General features: G+C 45.2%; 1 protein-coding gene across 2 annotated transcripts in view; it reads right to left on the reverse strand.

Moving 5' to 3' along the window:
• Positions 1–604: 604 nt before the first annotated feature.
• BRD7 (bromodomain containing 7) overlaps positions 605–18,890 on the reverse strand; it is a 37,012-nt gene continuing 18,726 nt past the window's right edge. For both annotated transcript variants that reach the window (XM_066583957.1, XM_066583956.1), the window contains exons 8-16: positions 15,268–15,391; positions 10,718–10,790; positions 10,461–10,568; positions 6,569–6,704; positions 4,751–4,862; positions 3,738–3,852; positions 2,999–3,142; positions 832–975; positions 605–752 (exon numbers count right to left, since the gene is read on the reverse strand). In XM_066583957.1, the coding sequence (XP_066440054.1) occupies positions 691–752; positions 832–975; positions 2,999–3,142; positions 3,738–3,852; positions 4,751–4,862; positions 6,569–6,704; positions 10,461–10,568; positions 10,718–10,790; positions 15,268–15,391 (1,018 nt within the window). In that variant the 3' untranslated portion in view covers positions 605–690. The remainder of the gene's footprint in view (positions 753–831; positions 976–2,998; positions 3,143–3,737; positions 3,853–4,750; positions 4,863–6,568; positions 6,705–10,460; positions 10,569–10,717; positions 10,791–15,267; positions 15,392–18,890) is intronic.

Below are 18,890 nucleotides of genomic sequence, written 5' to 3' on the forward strand. Positions count from 1 at the left end.
GGGAAGGATGATGGGGAACCAGCTCTGATGAGCTATCAGGGAGATAAGACTCCCCTGTGACACTTTTGCTTTGGGAAGCAGGGGGAGAAAGGAGATGTTAGGGCCACTTCAATGCCCCTCTGCAGTGGTTTAACAGCTGGGTTACACTACCCCTGTATTTCCAATTCAAATGGGAGAGAAATCCAGACTCAGGAAGTCCTGCAGAAAAAGGAGGTCTGCCTCCTATGGCCACTAAGCTAAAACGGATTTAGCATAGTGGCTGCAGGAGGTGGTATAGCTGGTAGGATGAGCTCACACGGTTTTGCTTAGTGTCCGCAGCTATACCAAAGTTCTTTGCTGTCCCCCCCAAAGACGAGAACTGGGCACTCTATTGCCAGATTTCGGCTCAATGGCCCCTGTGGATACATTCTATGTATGTGCCAAGAGCTTTCCCAGGTCAAAGGCTGAATGTAGTGTTAAAACATGATGTGACCAGAACCCACCATGCACACAATAGGCACCGCACTCACAATGTTGTTGCTGTTACACAATACAAGAAATTTGCAAAAAAAAGCTGCAGCATCTCTACCCCATTATTTTTTAGCCATATTAACTCCAGACAGACTTTATCAAAACCAGGATCCTCTTTTATTGGTATTAAAAGATTAACGTACATACTAATTTACAACATTTGCATATTTCTCTGCAACTTTACGTCCCCATTGGTGGGCACTCGTTCCCACTACTGCAGAACACGTTGCTATCTTGAGCATCTGTTGGGAAATGGGATGATATATTTTAGAATGCTGGGAATGGCCTAAGTGTTACACGGCTTATCTTTTACTGCCGTACCTGCTGTCATATCCAATACCACCTCTTCTGGGCTCATGTACGGGGAAACAATTCCCATTGCCTTCCGGATGCCAAGAACACTCACAATGTCCCCCGGCTGCACCTGCTGAGCCAATTCCTTTAGGTTTTCATAAATTTTTTCCGCTGTAAGCAAAAAGAAAGAAGAACATTTTCATTGACTACAATGTCATTATTGCTGGTAAGGCACATTTGTCTCGGGTCGGGTGTGCCCAGGAGGCCCAACAGGTAAAATCACACTTTTCTGCGCCAAATGTATGAAAGGATAATCTTGTGTTTGGCTCAAAAACTGGTTGTGACATTCCAGTGGATGGGTCAGGGGCAAGTCACTGATCATGAACATGAAACAGACCAGTGCTGCTCAGATTTTTATTATGGTCTTTCAAATACAAGTTTCCAGGGTGTTCTTTAAGGCTTCTTCACACCTCAGGATTTATTTAATTAGTATTTTGTGAAAACAAAACCAGCAGTGGATCCAAAATATGGAAGAAATGCAAATCCTTCCATTATACTTTCTCTCTGCACGTTCCACTTCTGGTTTTGGCTCACAACTTACTGACGTGTGAAGGAGCCCTTCCATTGTAGAGCGTTAAAGGTTTTTTTTTAGGCAAATACTATCAATAGTTGATTGGCTGGAGTCCAACACTCGGGACCCCAGCTGATCCAGCCCCTGCTCATTAAAATCAATGAGAGCTGTGTCGGTAATTAGGAGCGCCGGACACTACACAGGGGTCTGAACTGCTTTCACTCCTGTGTGTTGTGACACTGACAGCGGGCACCCAAGTTTTTGACCCCAGTTGATCAACTACTGCTGACTTATATTGAAGAGTGGTCACTAATATTATTTTCCCGGAAAACCCCTTTAATAGCACAGAAAGTATCAAAATTGCTGCGTGTTACCAGTATGAACCTCTCTTTTCTGACATTGCTTCCTGCTTTGCAGAATCTGGTTGAGGTTGCACCCCACAGACGTCCTACTTGGTGCACCACCCCCTCTCTGCACTTTGGATAGATTAGTAGGGCCGTATTCAAGTTGTGCTCCAGCAATCTGGGCACATCGGACAGCATACAGACACAGCACAGTGCATGTCCTATTCACGTCATGAGACTAGGATGGGCCGGAGTCGGGCCGTGTGAAACATTGTGCTTGTGAATACTGTCATAGGCTGTACGGGGGCTGTGAGCTGTCCCTGCAGTACACACGGCCTGAAAACGTGCCCTTGGGCTAACGGTGATTGCAGGCAGGTAGAGCAGGATGTGATATCTCAACAGGAGGGGTCATGTTAGCAACCTCTAAAGATCCATAGTGTCCAGAGGCCCTTGGAGACTTGCATCTACAAGACCAGGATATGTTACAGGACCGCAGTAGCTCAATTTTATGAGAATTTAACCCAAGTGTCACTTAAATGCTTTTTATTGGTCACTGAGGCAAACTGCTTGTATGCAATGCCCTGAGACACCTTGATAAAAAGCTCCATCTTATCTCAAGAGGAAATTCACAAGTCAAATGAATACATAAAATGATGGATTATGTGTGCGGCAGAAAAACTACACCAAGGGCGGTCGCCCTGATGGAGCTTGTCCACTCATTAGGATTTATTCAGAATATTGCATGTCTTTCACCAGTCAGATGAACTCCAAATCCACTACAGCCATAATATGCTGGTTACCAGAAGCTGCCACTAGAGGGAGCATTCACTTTAAGGCGGCATGCAGTGAGCTTCTAAACTCCCTCTAAAGCAGTGTTCCCCAACTCCAGTCCACAGGGACCACTAACGGGTCATGTTTTCAGGATTTCCTCAGTATTGCACAGGTGAAGTAATTATTGTCGGTGCCTCAGACATTGCCAGCGGTGTTTTTACCATAGGATTTCCTGAAAACATGACCTGTTGGGGGTCCCTGAGGACTGGAGTTGCAGACCTCTGCTCTAAAGAGGCGGCTGCAGCCAGGCAGCATGTAATCTGGTACAATTAGGTCTATGGGGATTTGGAGCCAGGGACCTGACAGAGAGCTCTCCCCTCTGTAATGACTGCATTGAATTGTGAATCTAAAAAGGACAGGATGATAAAAAGTGAAGATTCATTTTAAGCCTTTTCAGGACATATTTACTGGCAACTCACCCTACAATCTTAGAAATGAGAGAACTTACCGATCTGTAGTTCCTTAGCGGATGGAGCGAGTAGACAGACCATGTTAGGAGGCGGCTTCGTACTCAGACGGTCATTCTGCACCTCTTGCAGCTCCCGTAACAAAACAGTGGTTTCATCCAGTTTCTTCTGGAACTTCTCTGTTTCTGCAAATAAATTTGACCAATAGTAGTTAGTGAGGTGTAATGTCCGTGGGTGAGGAAAAAGAATACCGTGGGTATATTTATTATGGTCCTTTATAAAGGCTTCACCGTTTTGGTGACCTAATGAAATATGTTGCGCTGACAGCTGTAGGAATGCTGCATTTCTACCATTTCCTCATACATGAGGTTATAATACACATACTGTAAGGCCGTCTGCACACGGGTGGATTTGCTGACGTGTTTGTGTCCTCTAGATCACCAGATCTGGAGGACATGAACACCTCACTCATGTCTTACTAATATTGACTACAGAAATGCTACCTTCCAATAGATGGCGCTGCAGAGGTATTGTTCCTTCTCCCTTATTTGCATATATTACCCAGAGGAGCATGAAAGGCCTTATAAGTCTCCTCACTCACCTTCTAGGTGCTCTCCCTAAGAAGAAAAGATAGCGTTCCTGACTAATATTAAATACATGGATCCCCTAAATGGCAAAAAAAATTACTGAGAGTAAAGCAGACCTATCCTCACACAGCCCAGCACAGTCAGATGACAGATCGGCCCCAATATCCATAGACGACCTCCCAGCATAATTTACCTTCATTGTCAAAGGCCTCTTCAAATATGCCAAGACCAAACACAGACTTCAGACTTGCAAACTGTTCAGCGCTGCTGCTGCTGTCTGGCATCGCTGACGGCTCACTTGTAGCTGCCTTAAAAAACAAGATAAACCAATGAATGAAGCATGAAGACAAGTACTGTAGTAGGGAACACACAACATCATCCAGTGTCATCAACACCCCGCTGATTGCACAGATCACACAGGTTTAGCTTATTACAGTGAGGCCGCATTCGGACATGTGTGTGAGAAGTGCCTGGTGCCACCCGCAGCGGATGGCACACCGACATCCCATCCGTGAGTTGTCCAATGCGTATTGCATGTCCTACACTTGTCCATGATACGAACTGAAAAAGGACATTTCACGATTTTTTTTTCCCCCCAAGGTGAAAAACTTGCACACCTGAATTAGCCTAATGAACTAAAATGGGTCGGTGTGCTGTCCATGAAATACACAAGCAGGAAATACAGCCATGTGAATGAGCCGTTAAAGGGGTTGTCCTGTGATAGCAAGTGGGGGTATACACTTCTGTATGGCCATATTAATGCACATCGTAATTAATATACATCGTGCATTAAATATGAGCCATACAGAAGTTATACACTTACTCCCTCCGGTGCTGGCGTCCCCATCTCCATGGCGCCGACCAAAGTTGCCTTCTGCCGGGATTAGACGCGCTTGCGCAGTCTGCCCTCTTCTGTCCGGCTCCGGCATGCTTGCGCCGCAGAGGTCTTCTGTGCATATGCAGAAGACCTGTGCGGCGCGAGCACGCCGGAGCGGCCCCTTTAGCGCAAGCGCGTTTAATCCAGGCAGAAGGCGGCTTTGGTCGGTGCCATGGAGACGGGGACGCCAGCACCGGAGGGGGTAAGTATATAACTTCTGTATGGCCAATATTTAATGCACGATGTATATTACAAAGTGCATTAATATGGCCATACAGAAGTGTATAACCCCACTTGCTATCGCGGGACAACCCCTTTAATGTACTTACTTTATTCTGTACTTGTTCTGTTCTGGAGTACTCCCCATCGCTGAAAGCATCAAGAAAGCAGTCTGCCATCCCATAAGGTTGGTATTTTGAGTTATCCAAGAATTCTTGTATGCTTAAAAAATAAAATAAAAATATTTTCTTAGATTTGTGATCTTAGAGAGAGTCTGTCACCATCTTTTTGCAGCCCCCACCGAGAGCGCCATAAGGTAGTGCCTGTTACCCTGACATATCTGCTGTGTGTATCTGTGCAGTAGTTTTGAAGAAACTTGCATTTAATTAGTAGAAGCTGGACACAGAACTAGTCCTGCATATTCTGCAGCCTAGCCACACCCATCCGCCCTCCAGCCAATGATTGGCAGCTTCCCCACCATGCACAGTAATAGGCAGACAGCAGTCAATCATTGGCTTGAGAGCAGGGTGGGTGTGGCTAGCTGCAGCTCATAAATGTACTACTACTGATAAAATGCTAATTTCTCCCAAATTACTGCACAGATCCACACGGCAGACATATCACTGCAGTCAGTGTGACAGGCACCACCTTGTGCTGCTCTCAGGGGTGCAAGAAGACAGTTAACAGTCTCTTTACAGGATATGGACATCATAACACAGATTTCTTCCTAAAAATCACTGATTGCTTCCTAAATGCAAAATTGGACAAACTTTATAAAAAAAAAATAAAAGAAAACAAAACAAAAAAAAGCTCAGCTTGGTCTCTTCTTCACATCTGCTTTACAGTGCAAACCTTAGTTTATAAATGTGCACAGTCCTATGCCAGCTTCTGGCAGAAAAATGTTGTACATTTTTTGCACAAAAAGAATTGTGATTTTTCTTAATTCTATGCTGGCCCCGCCACTTTCTTAAAAAGTGGGAGGGGACACCGAGACTTAAGGCCCATTAAGATGGGACGATGTCGGGTAAACGATGCCCGACATCCATCCCTGCATACACTCACTACCGTGCTGCTGCACAGGAGCTAGTATCGCTGGCTCACAGCAGAGTGGCTGTAGGAGATTTCTCTCCTCGCGCTCCCCCGCCCATCTCCATTGCTTTAACATAGCAGCCGTTCAGTACTGAACGGCTGCTATTAACACTGAGCAATCATGATTTTATGCAGCATAAATGATGGACAATGAGCTGATCGCTCATCGTTCAGTGTACATAGTAGCTGTTCAGTACTGAACGGCCTCTATGTTAAGTCAATGGAGAGGGGCGGGGGTAGCAGCGGCAAGTCAGCGAGTATGTGCGGAGACGAGTGTCGGCATCGTTTGCCCGACATTCATCCCATCTAAATTGGGCCTTTAGATGATATATTTTTAATCTACACCAGAAGCTGCCATAAGTTATACTAGAAATACACGTCAGCTCGGAGTTGGTATACATTTCTCAGAAGACGAACGGAAGTGCCAGGATGCCTCTTCATGTATGAAGCACACTGTGCCCTGGGGGAAGTTATATTAAGGCCAGTGTCGGACATGCAGGGATTAGTAAATGCCCCCCAGTAGAAGAACAAGGTCCCCAGTAAGTCCGTCTATAGTGCACCAATATCCACTGCAGCAAGGACAGGGACTGCCACAGATATACTGCGGGAACTGGATGGGATCTACAAAAACTCCTGATCCATCTACTGGTTTTTATGGGTTCCATTATTACAGGATATTCTGCATTTATGACTATGCATGCTAAATTCTGACAATTCAGGCTCCATTGAAAAAGCATACAAAGATACACTTAAAAGCAGTTGTCTCGTCTCAACAATGTATTTCCTATTAAGGCAAATGGATGATAATAAAAAAGAAAAAAGAAAACCCTGTAAAGTACCTGAAAGTGCCCTGGAGATTGGGCTCCTCGCCATATGTTGTATAAATAAGGTCAGAGTCGTCCTTACTGATGTTTGCAAATGTTGAGTCGTATGAAGGAGCGTAGGAGGTGTATGGTCCGTAGTTCAAGTATAAGACTAGGAGAGGAATCAGACAGGTTCTTAGATGATCTGTTCATTATTTGTGCTGCCAATGAAGTTCAAAACATAATCAAGCAACCTTCTGAATGCAATGTGACCCGCCACAGCCCGCGCTGAGCTGAAGTCCGCTTCAGTACAGCTCAGCAGGTGTTGTGCACATATGATCCAAAACCCGACACCACTTGGTACCTTTGCTGATCCATAGGCCTGATATCATGGGGACAGGACATCATTATATTACCCAGAAGAAAAAGTTAGTGGGGGAAAAAAAAGAAAAAAAGCAGCTCTCCCTCATTAAATTCATCGTCTGTATTAAATTGCACTGTGCTGCATAAAAGGTGCATTAACACTGCAAAGATGATCGCTCAAAAGATTGCTTTTGAGTGATCATTTTGAACTACTACTTAGTACTAATACCTATTAGTACCAATTAGTAGCCTGTGAGCCCCTAGGAGCTGTATTCAAGGAACAGACCACCCGCTGTTCCTTGATTACATTCTCTTTGTTCTTCTGCAGGGCCGACAGCTGAGACAAAGCAATCAGCTGTAATCAGCTCTCTGAGGGTAGAGCACAGCGTGTGGTCCTGCTTATAAGCTGTTCTGCTGAACGACTGTTTTCAAGCCGAACTGAAATTCATAGTTCGGCAGAAAACTGAAAGATGGGCACATTTGCACACAACAATTATCGCTGAAAAGATGTCTTTTGAGCAATCATCGTTGTATCTAAATGGGCCTTAGAGGGGAAATTAATTAGCATATTTCACTATTCTAGTCCTTGTAGAATACGTTACTTTTCAGTAGGGCTGACAATACTTGCAGACGGGCTAATATGGTGCAGAGAGGGAGCGCTTCCTGCAGCGGACTGGGCAGCAAGTAGTGGAGGCCAGCGGGAAATTGAGAGACGAAACCTAGTACTGGTAGGTCGAGCCTCGGCCAATCAGTGCCAGGCTTGTATACTGCACTGCCCCTATTGTAGTCCAGATTTACCAAGGTTTACTGGTGTGTTTTATGCCAGTCAAAGTGGAAAAGTATAGTTTGCAAAATCTACGTCAAATTCATGAAAGGCTCAAGAACTGCCCAATGTAAATCGGTGCTCCTAATTCTTTACAAACTCCTTCACTCCTGAGTCAGGTTTTTTTGAAAGTGAAGAAGAAAATGAAAACCGAACGGCTTTATTTTCCAGTCAACATTTAAGGGATTGCTTTTTTGCGGCACAAGTTATATTTTTCGACATTACCACTTAATATTCAGAAAAGCAATTGTAAATGGCGTAGAATAAAAAAATACGCAATTGTGCCATTTTTTGGGGGGAGTGCGGGGTGGGAGGGTCATGTTTTTAAGGAATACACAGTGTGGCAAAATTACCATTCCCTTTATTCTGGGGGTCAGGATTAAGATGATTCCACATTTATATAGTTTTTCGGTTAGACTTTTCAAAAATAAAATCTTAAGACAAAAATGAAAAAATCCAACACTTTTGTGGCCACTTTCTGACCGCTCTAATTTTTGGGACTATTGCCCCTCCAAGGGGATTCTGGTCAGTCCCCTCTATCGTTCCAGGACAGATTCCACAAGATTCCTGCTGTAGGATCATCATTTAGGTTCTTCTTAGTACTCTAAGTCTGGTCCCTGAAGAACACAAGTTTCCCTACAGCAATGGCCTTCCTATCCAACTGGACATACACTTGAGCCCTCCCATCCAAAATAAACATTGCTATGGCCATATCAGTGGCATACAGCATACTGTGGTGAACATAGTTACAGCTCTCTTGACTATCTACATCCAAAAGCGGACAGCCGGCACCAACACCGCTCTCCTGATCGTCTACATCCTAGAGCCAGCAGCCAGAGGGCCATCAGTCCCCAGAATGGGTCCTGCTATTCTGGAGGAGGTGCAGATGGAATCCTTTTTCAGTGTTGGTTCAACGATGATTGTTGTTTGTCAGTAGCAAACTGGACAACACACAGTACTTTCCTCCTTTGCCCTCTCACATGTTCTTCAGCCCCTTTGAGGATCGAGTCTGTCCTTTTCCTCAGCTCCTACAGAAATCAGTTGCAAGCATGGCTCACAATGTACCTACCACCGGCTAGTCTGTACACATCAGTTTTCAACAGGGTGTTAAAGGACAAGGACATCACCCTCCCTAACTGGTACCACCCTACTAAATTCACAGGCTTTTTCTTGACAATCAGCAACTTCTTTTGCCTTCCTTAATGATTGGAATTCTTTCCACTCTTAATTACCTCCAAATTGTACAGAAAGCATTATTTGCCAGCTGCTGGTGGACTGTCATGCCCACCCGAAACAGCCTGACCACACACTTTCTTTTTCCCACCCCCTTGAGAACTCCTCTAGAATGTCCCAAAGTGTCCCCAAATAAAAAAAGACGAGAAAAACAGGATTTTTGTTACTTATCGTAAAATCCTATTCTTATCACATTCTTTGGGGGACAACACTTGTGGTTTTTTTCTCAAAAGAGATCCTCGTTCTGGCCTGGGTTTTACCTAGAACTATTTGTTTTCTTGTTATGGTCTGTATTGATTGCCCTCATGTGTTAATTTGTTCTCTCTTACTGCTTACCTACAAACCGGTTTAGCTCAGTGTCTGCAGAAGGGACTAAAGCCCCAATTACACAGGACGGGTGTCGGGCAAACGATGCCCGACACTCATCCCCGTGTTTCCTCGCTCCTGTACGGGAGCTAGCAGAGCCGGCTGAGTCACGGAGCGGCCAGCAGGGGGGCGGGGCAGTGCAGATTTCTCTTCTCTCCCTCCCCCGACTCCCTCCATTCACATAACACAGCGGCTGTTCACTACTGAACGGTAGCTGTTTAAACTGCACGATGAGCTCATCACTGATCTTTCATGCAGCATAAATGATGAGTGATGAAGCTGATCGCTCATCGTTCAGTTTAAACAGCGGACATTCAGTAGTGAACGGCCGCTATGCTATCTAAAAGGAGAGGGTGGGGGAGCGAGGGGAGAGAAATCTCCTGCACTACCCCGCCCCCCTGCCGGCCGCTCCGTGTGCGAGAGCTCTGCAGGAGTACAGGAGCGAGGAAACAGAGGGACGAGTGTCGGGCAACGTTTGCCTGACACTCGTCCTGTGTAAATGGGGCTTAACTCTTTGCTTACTTAGGGTCGCCTCCTAATGGCAGGATCTATAGCCAAGGTCTTGCTGTGTTCCCCAATGAATGTGACGGGAAAGGGATTTTGCAGTAACAAAAAGCCTGTTATTCCACCAATTCCTTCCATAATCGCTCTTCCTTTTCTCCCATTTTGTTTCATACTACAATTAAAACTGAGGAATATATATATAAATCTCTGGACGTCCCAGGAGCTCAGCCTCAGTGAAAAAGTAGACAGTTAAAAACAAATAGGTTATACCAGGTTCCCCGACAGTCCACCCAAATACAGTAGATGAAACTATGCCTACGATCACTTGCTCCTGTAGTGCTAACTCTAATCGCATTACCCCAATTGGGTATAAACGTTTTTACTCACTTTTCAAATTTGATAAGGGAGGAATAAAGTTGCAAAAATTGTGCAAACTTGGCATAAACTCCTGGGCGGCATTTAGATACTATTGCATACACATTGATAAATGTGGGGATTGTTTTTCATGCGACTGGGGTGGATGTAAACAGTTAAAAAACAGAAAGGCTATTACTACAGAAGGTGTATGTAAACAGATACAATAATGTAAATTAGAATTCTGTATCTTACTGGAGTTTTGACGTTTTCTAATCTTCTTACCTGGAGTGACTTTGTTGCGTTTATCTTCCTTGAAGCCTTGCAATGAATTAACTCCCGATTGCAGTCGACCAGCTGTCGCCCCAAGGATAGCCGTGCCATGACCGGGTTCTATAAGAAATAGGAGAGTTAAGGAGTATGGAATAAAGATATATCTCCTCTACACATAATATCTTATAAACATGGGCAAGAAAGACCGTGACCCTGGACGTCAGGCCAGCTGCTACCTTTCCTATTACTTGGCTAGGCGATGAACATACCCAGTGCAGTCTCTCCTGGATGGAGCACGGCCAGCGTTGTAGTCCCATCAGTTTTCCTTCTCTCAAACTCAAACTGGAAAAGAATTAAGACACATTAAACAGCTTTTGTTTTACGTGAAGTCTTCTAACAAAAAAAAAATGCCGGTGTGTTTAACATTGTATTGTACATTTATGGAAAACTTTCAGCAACATAATAAGGGATGAGTTCTCCCTTAATGTGTCGGGTTATAATACCCCCCAACGACTTGGCAACAGGTATAATCCTGTCCAGATAGCAGGGTTTCTAGGAGTATGTTTGACCCCAACTGCAGCTCAACGGGGAACACACTAGTTATTATTATTTGTAGTACCAGTGCTTCTGGAGGCAATGCGCCACTTACTGATATAATATATAGTGAAAGGGATTGGAGTTGGTCAAAATATTTCTGTGCAAATACGAGGGGCTGCTGATAAGTCTTTCGCTTTACGTAGAAAGAAACGAGATAGGAAGATGAAACTTTACATTTATTCCACATACTCTCCACTGATGCCAACACACTTCTTACATCGGTATTCCAAGTTCTGTAAGCCTTGCAAAAAGAAGGATTTCGGTTGAGCCTCAAACCAGTCATCTGTAGCAGCCATGGCGTCAGAAATGGTGTGAAATTTGGTACCCTTGAGGTGTTTCTTCAGGTTTGTAAACAGATGATAGTCAGAGGGAGCTAGATCTGGTGAATAAGGTGGGTGGTCAACCAGCTTGAAGCCTAGCTCCACCAGTTTTGCCGTGGTCGCTTGTGCAGTGTGAGCGGAGGCGTTGTCTTGCAGGAACAAGATTCCTTTGGACAGCTTGTCGCACCTTTTGGCCTTCAGGGCTGCCTTCAATTGGTCCAAACATTCAATGTAATACCTTGCATTGATGGTGGAACCATTTTGAAGGTAGTCCACTAGCAGCACGCCCTCCTTATCCCAGAACACAGACACCATCTCCTTAGTGGCTGAACTTTTTGGGCGATGAGAACCACTGTGCCTCAACTCTTTTGACTGCTCCTTGGTTTCAGGGTCATACAAATAAATCCAGGTCTCATCCATAGTGACCAGTCGATCCAGGAAGTTCTTATCAGTCCGGAAACGCTGACAAATGGACCGGGAAGTTTTCACTCGCATGCTTTTCTGATCTGTTGTCAAACATTTGGGGACCCACTTTGCAGATAACTTCTTCATGCTCCAATGTTCATGGATAATGACACAAACACGTTCACGAGAAATCCCCATGATGTCTGCTATTCCTTTAGCTGAAATTCGCCGATTCTCCAGTAGGAGGTTGTGCGCAGCATCGACGATCTCCGGAACAACCACCTCTCTCGGTCATCCAGGACGTTCCTCATCATTGGTGCTGAAGTGGCCCATTATAAATTTGGCAACCCAGTTCTTAACTGTAGACTATGAAGGGCATTGATCCCCCAATGTCTGCGACATATCACCATGAATATCCTTCACGGACTTTCCTTGCAGAAACAAGAATTTTATCACTCCTCTGCTCTCATTTGCTGAGAATATCACCTTAGACTCCACCATTTTGTTTTCCCGTGTGCCTAGATCACTGTTGCCATAAGCTACAAACACAAAATTTTGAAAACATATATTAGACACATAAGGCTTTCATGTGATGTAACATTCGTTACCATAAAAACAAAAAGAGAACACAAAGCCAAAGACTTATCAGCAGCCCCTCGTAGTAAGCTATTGCCATTATTTGCAATTTTGCTGAACAGTGCAAGCACCTATGAATAAGAAAAGGTCAGTAAATGTACAAAATAGCAATACCGGTACTGCAACATTTAAACCTGTGAAGCTTCCGAAGGGATACAATCGATGTTCCTGTTGGCGCGATGTGCCAGTTACTTATATACGCTGTGGGGAGTTGGAAGTTTGTACAAATATTTTCGTGCAAAATACTAAGCTATTGGCATGATTTACAATTTTCCAGAACATTGCAAACAGTGATTTCTGAACTTCAGCAGCTCGCTGAGGAGACATGTTCGCTCGTAGTCTTCGCATATGAGCTGCACGAGATGTAAAACGTCAGCTGGTGGCTGAGGCGATATCGTGGCTTGGCGTATTATGTAAGCTGCAATAGCTTCACGGCGGCGTTGAACAGTCTGTGGTGACATGATTGCACGACAGCGAATGCTAGTTTCAACACTGGACAACGGTTGACTGTTAGATGAAGGCTTGACTAGTGTTGGCAGCATTAGCACATGATATCAAGTTCAGGAGACTGTGAAGATGGTGGTGAAGGACTATGCTTCAATGTTGTTGGTCAATATGCACCGCCAGCTATGTATGTGGACATTTATGAGGTGTCATTTATTGGAGTCTCCACACAGGTGTGCAGCTGTCGCACAACCAGCTACAAACTGCCAGACTGATTACTGCTGTATCCATAGCAACTGAGGCCACAGGGGTTTGTGTAGAATGTAGTCCGACCATAATCCCTCATTCAATGCACAGGGATAAAGGACATGTGATGACGTCACAGTCATGTGATCAGGCTTTGCTGATTTAGGACCTGTGATGACATCACTGATCAGGGGCGGAGCTCAGAGACCACGTGACTGATCACATGATGGGAGACATCATTACATGGTCCGGTGAGCACATAGCTGCTGTCAGGCTCTGTGTTTTATATATGCTTTAGGACCTGCGATGAGGTCACAGTTATGTGATCAGGGGGCAGAGCATGTGACGCATACACACATGGACAATTGGTCGTTGGCACTTTGACTACCTATTCAATAAACAGCCTGCAGGACAACAAGACATGGTAACTATTCAATACATAGGTTTCCAATTGTATCTGTTCAGTCGTGTCTGACTCTTGAATACTCTGTAGGCCAGTCCTCTCCATGCCTGTCTATTCTCTACGCCTGCTGTCCACTCCCATGCCCTTTCCTTTTATCACTGATTATTCCAAGTAGCATCTCTTTTTCCAGGGAATTTGCCCTCATCTTGTGTCCAAAATAAGTCAGCCTCTGGCTCCTGATCTTGGTTTCCAGGGACACCCCGGGGGTGATACGGTCCAGGGAATTCATAGAAGTTTTCTTCAACACCACGGCACAAAAGTCAATTTTTCTTCTGTCTGCCACCTCAATGTTCAAGTTTCACAGCCATAAGTTGCAATCAGGAAGACGATGGCTGTGATTAACCTTCGTTTGAGGGCAACTGAGACATTCTTGCACTTCCATATTGGATCCATGCTCACCATGGCCCTACATACCAGTGCTAATCAATGCTTTATCTAACTTGTCAAGCTGCCACTATAATTGATGGAGGGACCTAAGGAATACGAAAATATTAACCCCTTTCATTTCCTCGTTGTTGACCTTTATGTGGACTTCCTTGTTGGCAGTGGTCATGATCTTTGTCTTCTAGATGTTCAGGCGAAGTCATATCTTCTCACTTCTTCTTTTAGCTTCAGGATCAGAGTCCTTAGATGTTTCACTGTCTCAGCTACCCGGGTTGTATCATCTGCCTATCTCAAATTAGCAATCGTTCCTTTTTTTTTTTCTAACCCAATACCCTGATTATTTAAGTCCAGCCACCTCATGATCTCTTCCGCATAGAGGTTGAAAAGAAAATGAGAGAGGATGCATCAACATGATGAGGTGCACTGGTACCCCTACCTCCCTCAGTGCTTCCTAAAGCCCATCATGTTCAACGCAGTCGAAAACCTTGGTGTAATCCATTAAAAACACAGGTAGAGCGTTCTCTGATACTTTCTTGCCTTTTCCATGATCCACTTCAGGTTTGTGATGTGGTCGGAGGTTCCTCTGCACAGCTTGAGCATTGGGAAGTTCCAGGTCAAGGATATTGCCCAAGCAACTTGCTGACGTGGGGAATCAGAACGTTTGTTCTATAGTTTCCACAGTCCTGAACATCGCTCATCTTTGGACATAGGATTCACACACCTAACTTCCTTTACAAATTGATTGTATATTGCGGACACGATAAGTCAGCAGTGTTCCCTTCTTTTAATTGTCTCAGAAGGAAACATTGTTGAGTTATTCATCTTGAGTTTGCACCGTCACCAGATTTTGTCTTCACCTTTCTACTTACAATACTATAAATAGGGTAATGCTCTTTACAAAGGTGCGTTACTAAATGTGAACCTGCATGTTAAAGTGTTATTCCTATTGACGGATGGAAATGGACCTCTGTACAAAGCGGCTGCTTCACGGTTTCCATAACTCCCGCAGAAACAAATGGAAGTTACAGAAGAGTGCAGCACAGTGAACTATGGCGCTTCCATAAATAGGAAGCTACAGGCACAGCGCCCCCTCACTGTGCTGCACTCTTCATGAAACTCCCATTCTCTTCTATGGCAGAATAAGAAAGCCCATGTCAACAGATTCTGAAATCCTGACCACCTCCTATAGCCAGACCATGGGAGTCGGCTCTGGAGATTTATGGCATATCTTCAGCATCTAAGTCTGAGGTACCAATACGATTTACTAGAGGATGAGGACAACAGCACCTGTACAGGTCTTTATACAGCCTACTGTAGTCCTTACCTGACTATTGGGCGTTCTCCTTGATAATTTGCCTAAAGAGTCTTTAATGATTTGGTCAATCAGCTCTTGGTCCTTCTCAGAGTTTCCATCACTTGGTTTGTCCTCCTGCTGTTCTTTATCTTTTCTATAAAGAGAGTAAAATAAAGTCAGTCAATAAAAAAACAAAAAAAGCAGATTTCCTCTTAAATTTTATGGACGCATATGGTTTTAGGGTCTCATGATTTCCAAGGCGATCTTCACAGAGAAGATAAGGTAAGGTTGATGAGGCAGACAATCACAGTTAGCGCTTTGCAGTGGACCTCTAGAATTGCCCTGGATTTATTAAGATCTGTATAAAATCTGTATGCCTTAGGTTAGCCCCCTCCACGAGGCAGATTGGACAGCTGCGCTATAGGAGAAGCTACTATTCTGGTGGATCCGAGTCTGCCTTGTATTATGAGAATGGCCATTCATCTGAAGGACCACCAAGTAACACTACATTCCCTTGCATTGGAAATACTTAGTTGTCCAGTAAAAATCAGCTACCTGGGCTGTAATTGGAAACAGGTTATCTCTAATGAATTGGACTGATCAACCGATTGCCACGATGGCCTCATTTGAGCTGTCTTGATGAGACAAGACCTTAGAGGGGTTGTCATATTGAAGTCAATGGAACTCAGCCTGTAATACCAACCTGGGCCACAGTACAATGTTCAGAGTGGTCTGCTTCCTGCAGAAAAACAGGTAGAAGTGGGCCAGTCCCTTTAAGGCGGTTGTCTCATTACAGATTTACCTGCCAACTAACAGTTCCAGCTGAGTTGGACATTTCCGACAGATCCACTTAAGTGAATACACGCGCCTCCTTAACTGCCCCACAATTCGAGATGATCCACGGCTGGACTCGCTGGATAACCGGATCCGTGTTAAGTGCCTTGTCCCTTCTTAAGGGCTCCCACCCACTATTGTTTTTTTCTCCACTGCGCTGCGAGAGTAAGTGAAAACCCTCGCAGAGCAGTGCGAGAAATCGCAGCGGTATCGCTGCGACAGTCTTTTCAACGGGGCCAGCGGCAGCAGCGCTAGCCCCATTGAAAAGATATGAGGAATGCCGCGCACTTCTGCCACAGCTGTCACAGCTGTGGCCGAAGTCAGCGCCATGCTATCCCATTGCTTTCAATGGGATCGGCACTTTATTGCTTAGCTATTGGCTGAGCGCTCAGCCAATGGCAGATAGCTCTTAGCTATTCATTCATGAATAGCTAAGATATTGCTATTCAATGGGAATAGCTAAGATATTGCTATTCATGAATGAATGAATGCGAGACTTTAAAGGGGTTGTCTTGCAGCAGCAAGTGGGGTTATACACTTCTGTATGGCCATATTAATGCACTTTGTAATATACATCGTGCATTAAATATGAGCCATACAGAAGTTATTCACTTACCTGCTCCGTTGCTGGCGTCCCCGTCTCCATGGCTCCGTCTAATTCCGATGTCTTCTGGCGTTTTTAGATGCGCTTGCGCAGTCCGGTCTTCTCCCTGGTGAATGGGGCCGCTCGTGCCGGAAAGCTGGTCACCGCGTCGTCATCGTAGCTCCGCCCCGTCACGTGTGCCGATTCCAGCCAATCAGGAGGCTGGAATCGGCAATGGACCGCACAGAGCCCATGGTGCACCATGGGAGAAGACCCGCGGTGCACCATGGGAGAAAACCGCAGTGCATCCCTGGGAAAGGATCGGCGGCCATCTTGGGAGAAGAATTTTAAAAGATCATATTTCCTCACGCTTTAAATTGCTATTTTATGCCAGGGAGGGGGGGGGGGGGGGGGGTGACAGGGGGAATGGGCTAATTTAAAATTTTGATGTTTGCCTTGGGACAACCCCTTTAACTTTAGAATCGCATCGCAGTGGAGAAAAAAAACGCCAGTGGGTGGGAGCCCTAACTCAGATCCGTGTCAGAGATTCTGCACCTGGATTTTACCTATTGACAAGGCTAAATCTACAACTGAAATTTGCGACTTTACCGTCGTTTTTAGAAGTGAAATCCAGGTGGAAAATCTGTGTTGGATTCTGCAGTGTGCACATAGCCTTATATTCACCTACCTCTCGGTCCACACGACAAGCCGGCATGTGCATGGAAAAAAATTACTCCACCATGACGTTACTTGGCCATCGAACAGAATTCAAAATTTAGGGCTTTGTGTCAGAGGCATCAGTGGGCTTCACTCCTATTGAAATCAGTGGGAGATGAAGCCTCCTATTTCAGCATCTCAACCTCCAACACCAAGGATGGATGCAGAAGTGCAATAGGAGGCAGCTCTCCCACCGATTTTAATGGGAGTGAAACCTGCCATGATGCTTCCAACACCGACGACAACATCTGGTCCTGCTGCACAGACAGCAGGCGGGCGATCAGCTGATCGCTGAGGATCCTGAGGTGCGAGTCCCCAGTAAATAATTAATAACTCCCTCTTCTCTACGTTACTCTGTTTCTCAGCCTTACAGTGGCCTTATTTAGATCTCCTTTCCAGACACTCCTTCCTTTTGTGCTGCATGGGATTGAGAATGGGGTAAAACGTTTGATCCAGTTATACGTCATAGGTTTCCAATTCATCCATAAGTCTACGATTGCTATTATGGCACAAGAAACCTCTTATAAAATAGTCTCCTGTGGTATTAAGTGCCTTCTTCTTAATTACACGGATGGTAACCCTCGATCCCCAATAGGTGTTGGTGTTGTGGGCAGGAAGGGGACACCATAATAATAATCTTTATTTATATAGAGCCAACTTATTCCAACTTTCCTATAGCGCTATAGTTGTATAGTGCCAACTTTCAAGCATGGGAGAACACAGACAAAACAATTGCATGTGATGTACAATCAGTTTGAAGCCAACGGGAGTGGGAGTGATATGAGAGGTACAAAGGAGGGGGTGGGGTGGGGGCGGTGGATAAGGCACGGGGAACACAGGCAGTACGGGAGTTACATGTGGAAATCAGATATTAGGAAGCAAACAGGGTGGGTGGGTAAGGAGGTTCAGAGGTAGAGGTCGTATGCGATAAGCAGGGTGAGCCATAGGGAGAGGCAGGGGGACTAGATTAGGAGATTTGGTACGCCTCCCTGAAGAGGTGCATTTTTAAAGGGGCATCTGGAGTTTCGTGCATCGGGGATTGTCCGGTTGCCTTGGGGGTAGAGTTTCTAGAGGATGGGTGCTGCTCTGGTGAAGTCCTGTAGGCGAGCATGTGAGGTTCGTATTAGAGGGGTGTTTAGTCTGAGTGTGTTAGCGGATCTGAGTAAGCGGGCTGGGTGGTTTATGGACAGGCAGAAAGCGATGTAAGGTGGCGCTGCGCCATGGAGAGCTTTGTGGATGAGGAGTTTAAGTTTAGTTCTGCAATGAATGGGCAGCCAGTGCAGCGACTGGCATAGTGCAGAGGCATCTGAGAAACGACTGGATAGAAAAATGAGTCTAGCTGCCGCATTTAGTATTGATTGGAGAGGGGACAGTCTGGTTCGGGGAAGGCCAATGAATAGCGAGTTTCAGTAGTCGGGTCAGGAGTGGATGAGGGCGACGAGTGTCTTTAGCATGTCCGTGGTGAGGAACGGATGGATTTTAGCAATATTTCTGGAGGTGTATGTGGTCAGTTTTAGAG

Source organism: Eleutherodactylus coqui, chromosome 11, assembly GCF_035609145.1.
Source record: "Eleutherodactylus coqui strain aEleCoq1 chromosome 11, aEleCoq1.hap1, whole genome shotgun sequence".
In the NCBI taxonomy this organism is placed as follows: domain Eukaryota; kingdom Metazoa; phylum Chordata; class Amphibia; order Anura; family Eleutherodactylidae; genus Eleutherodactylus; species Eleutherodactylus coqui.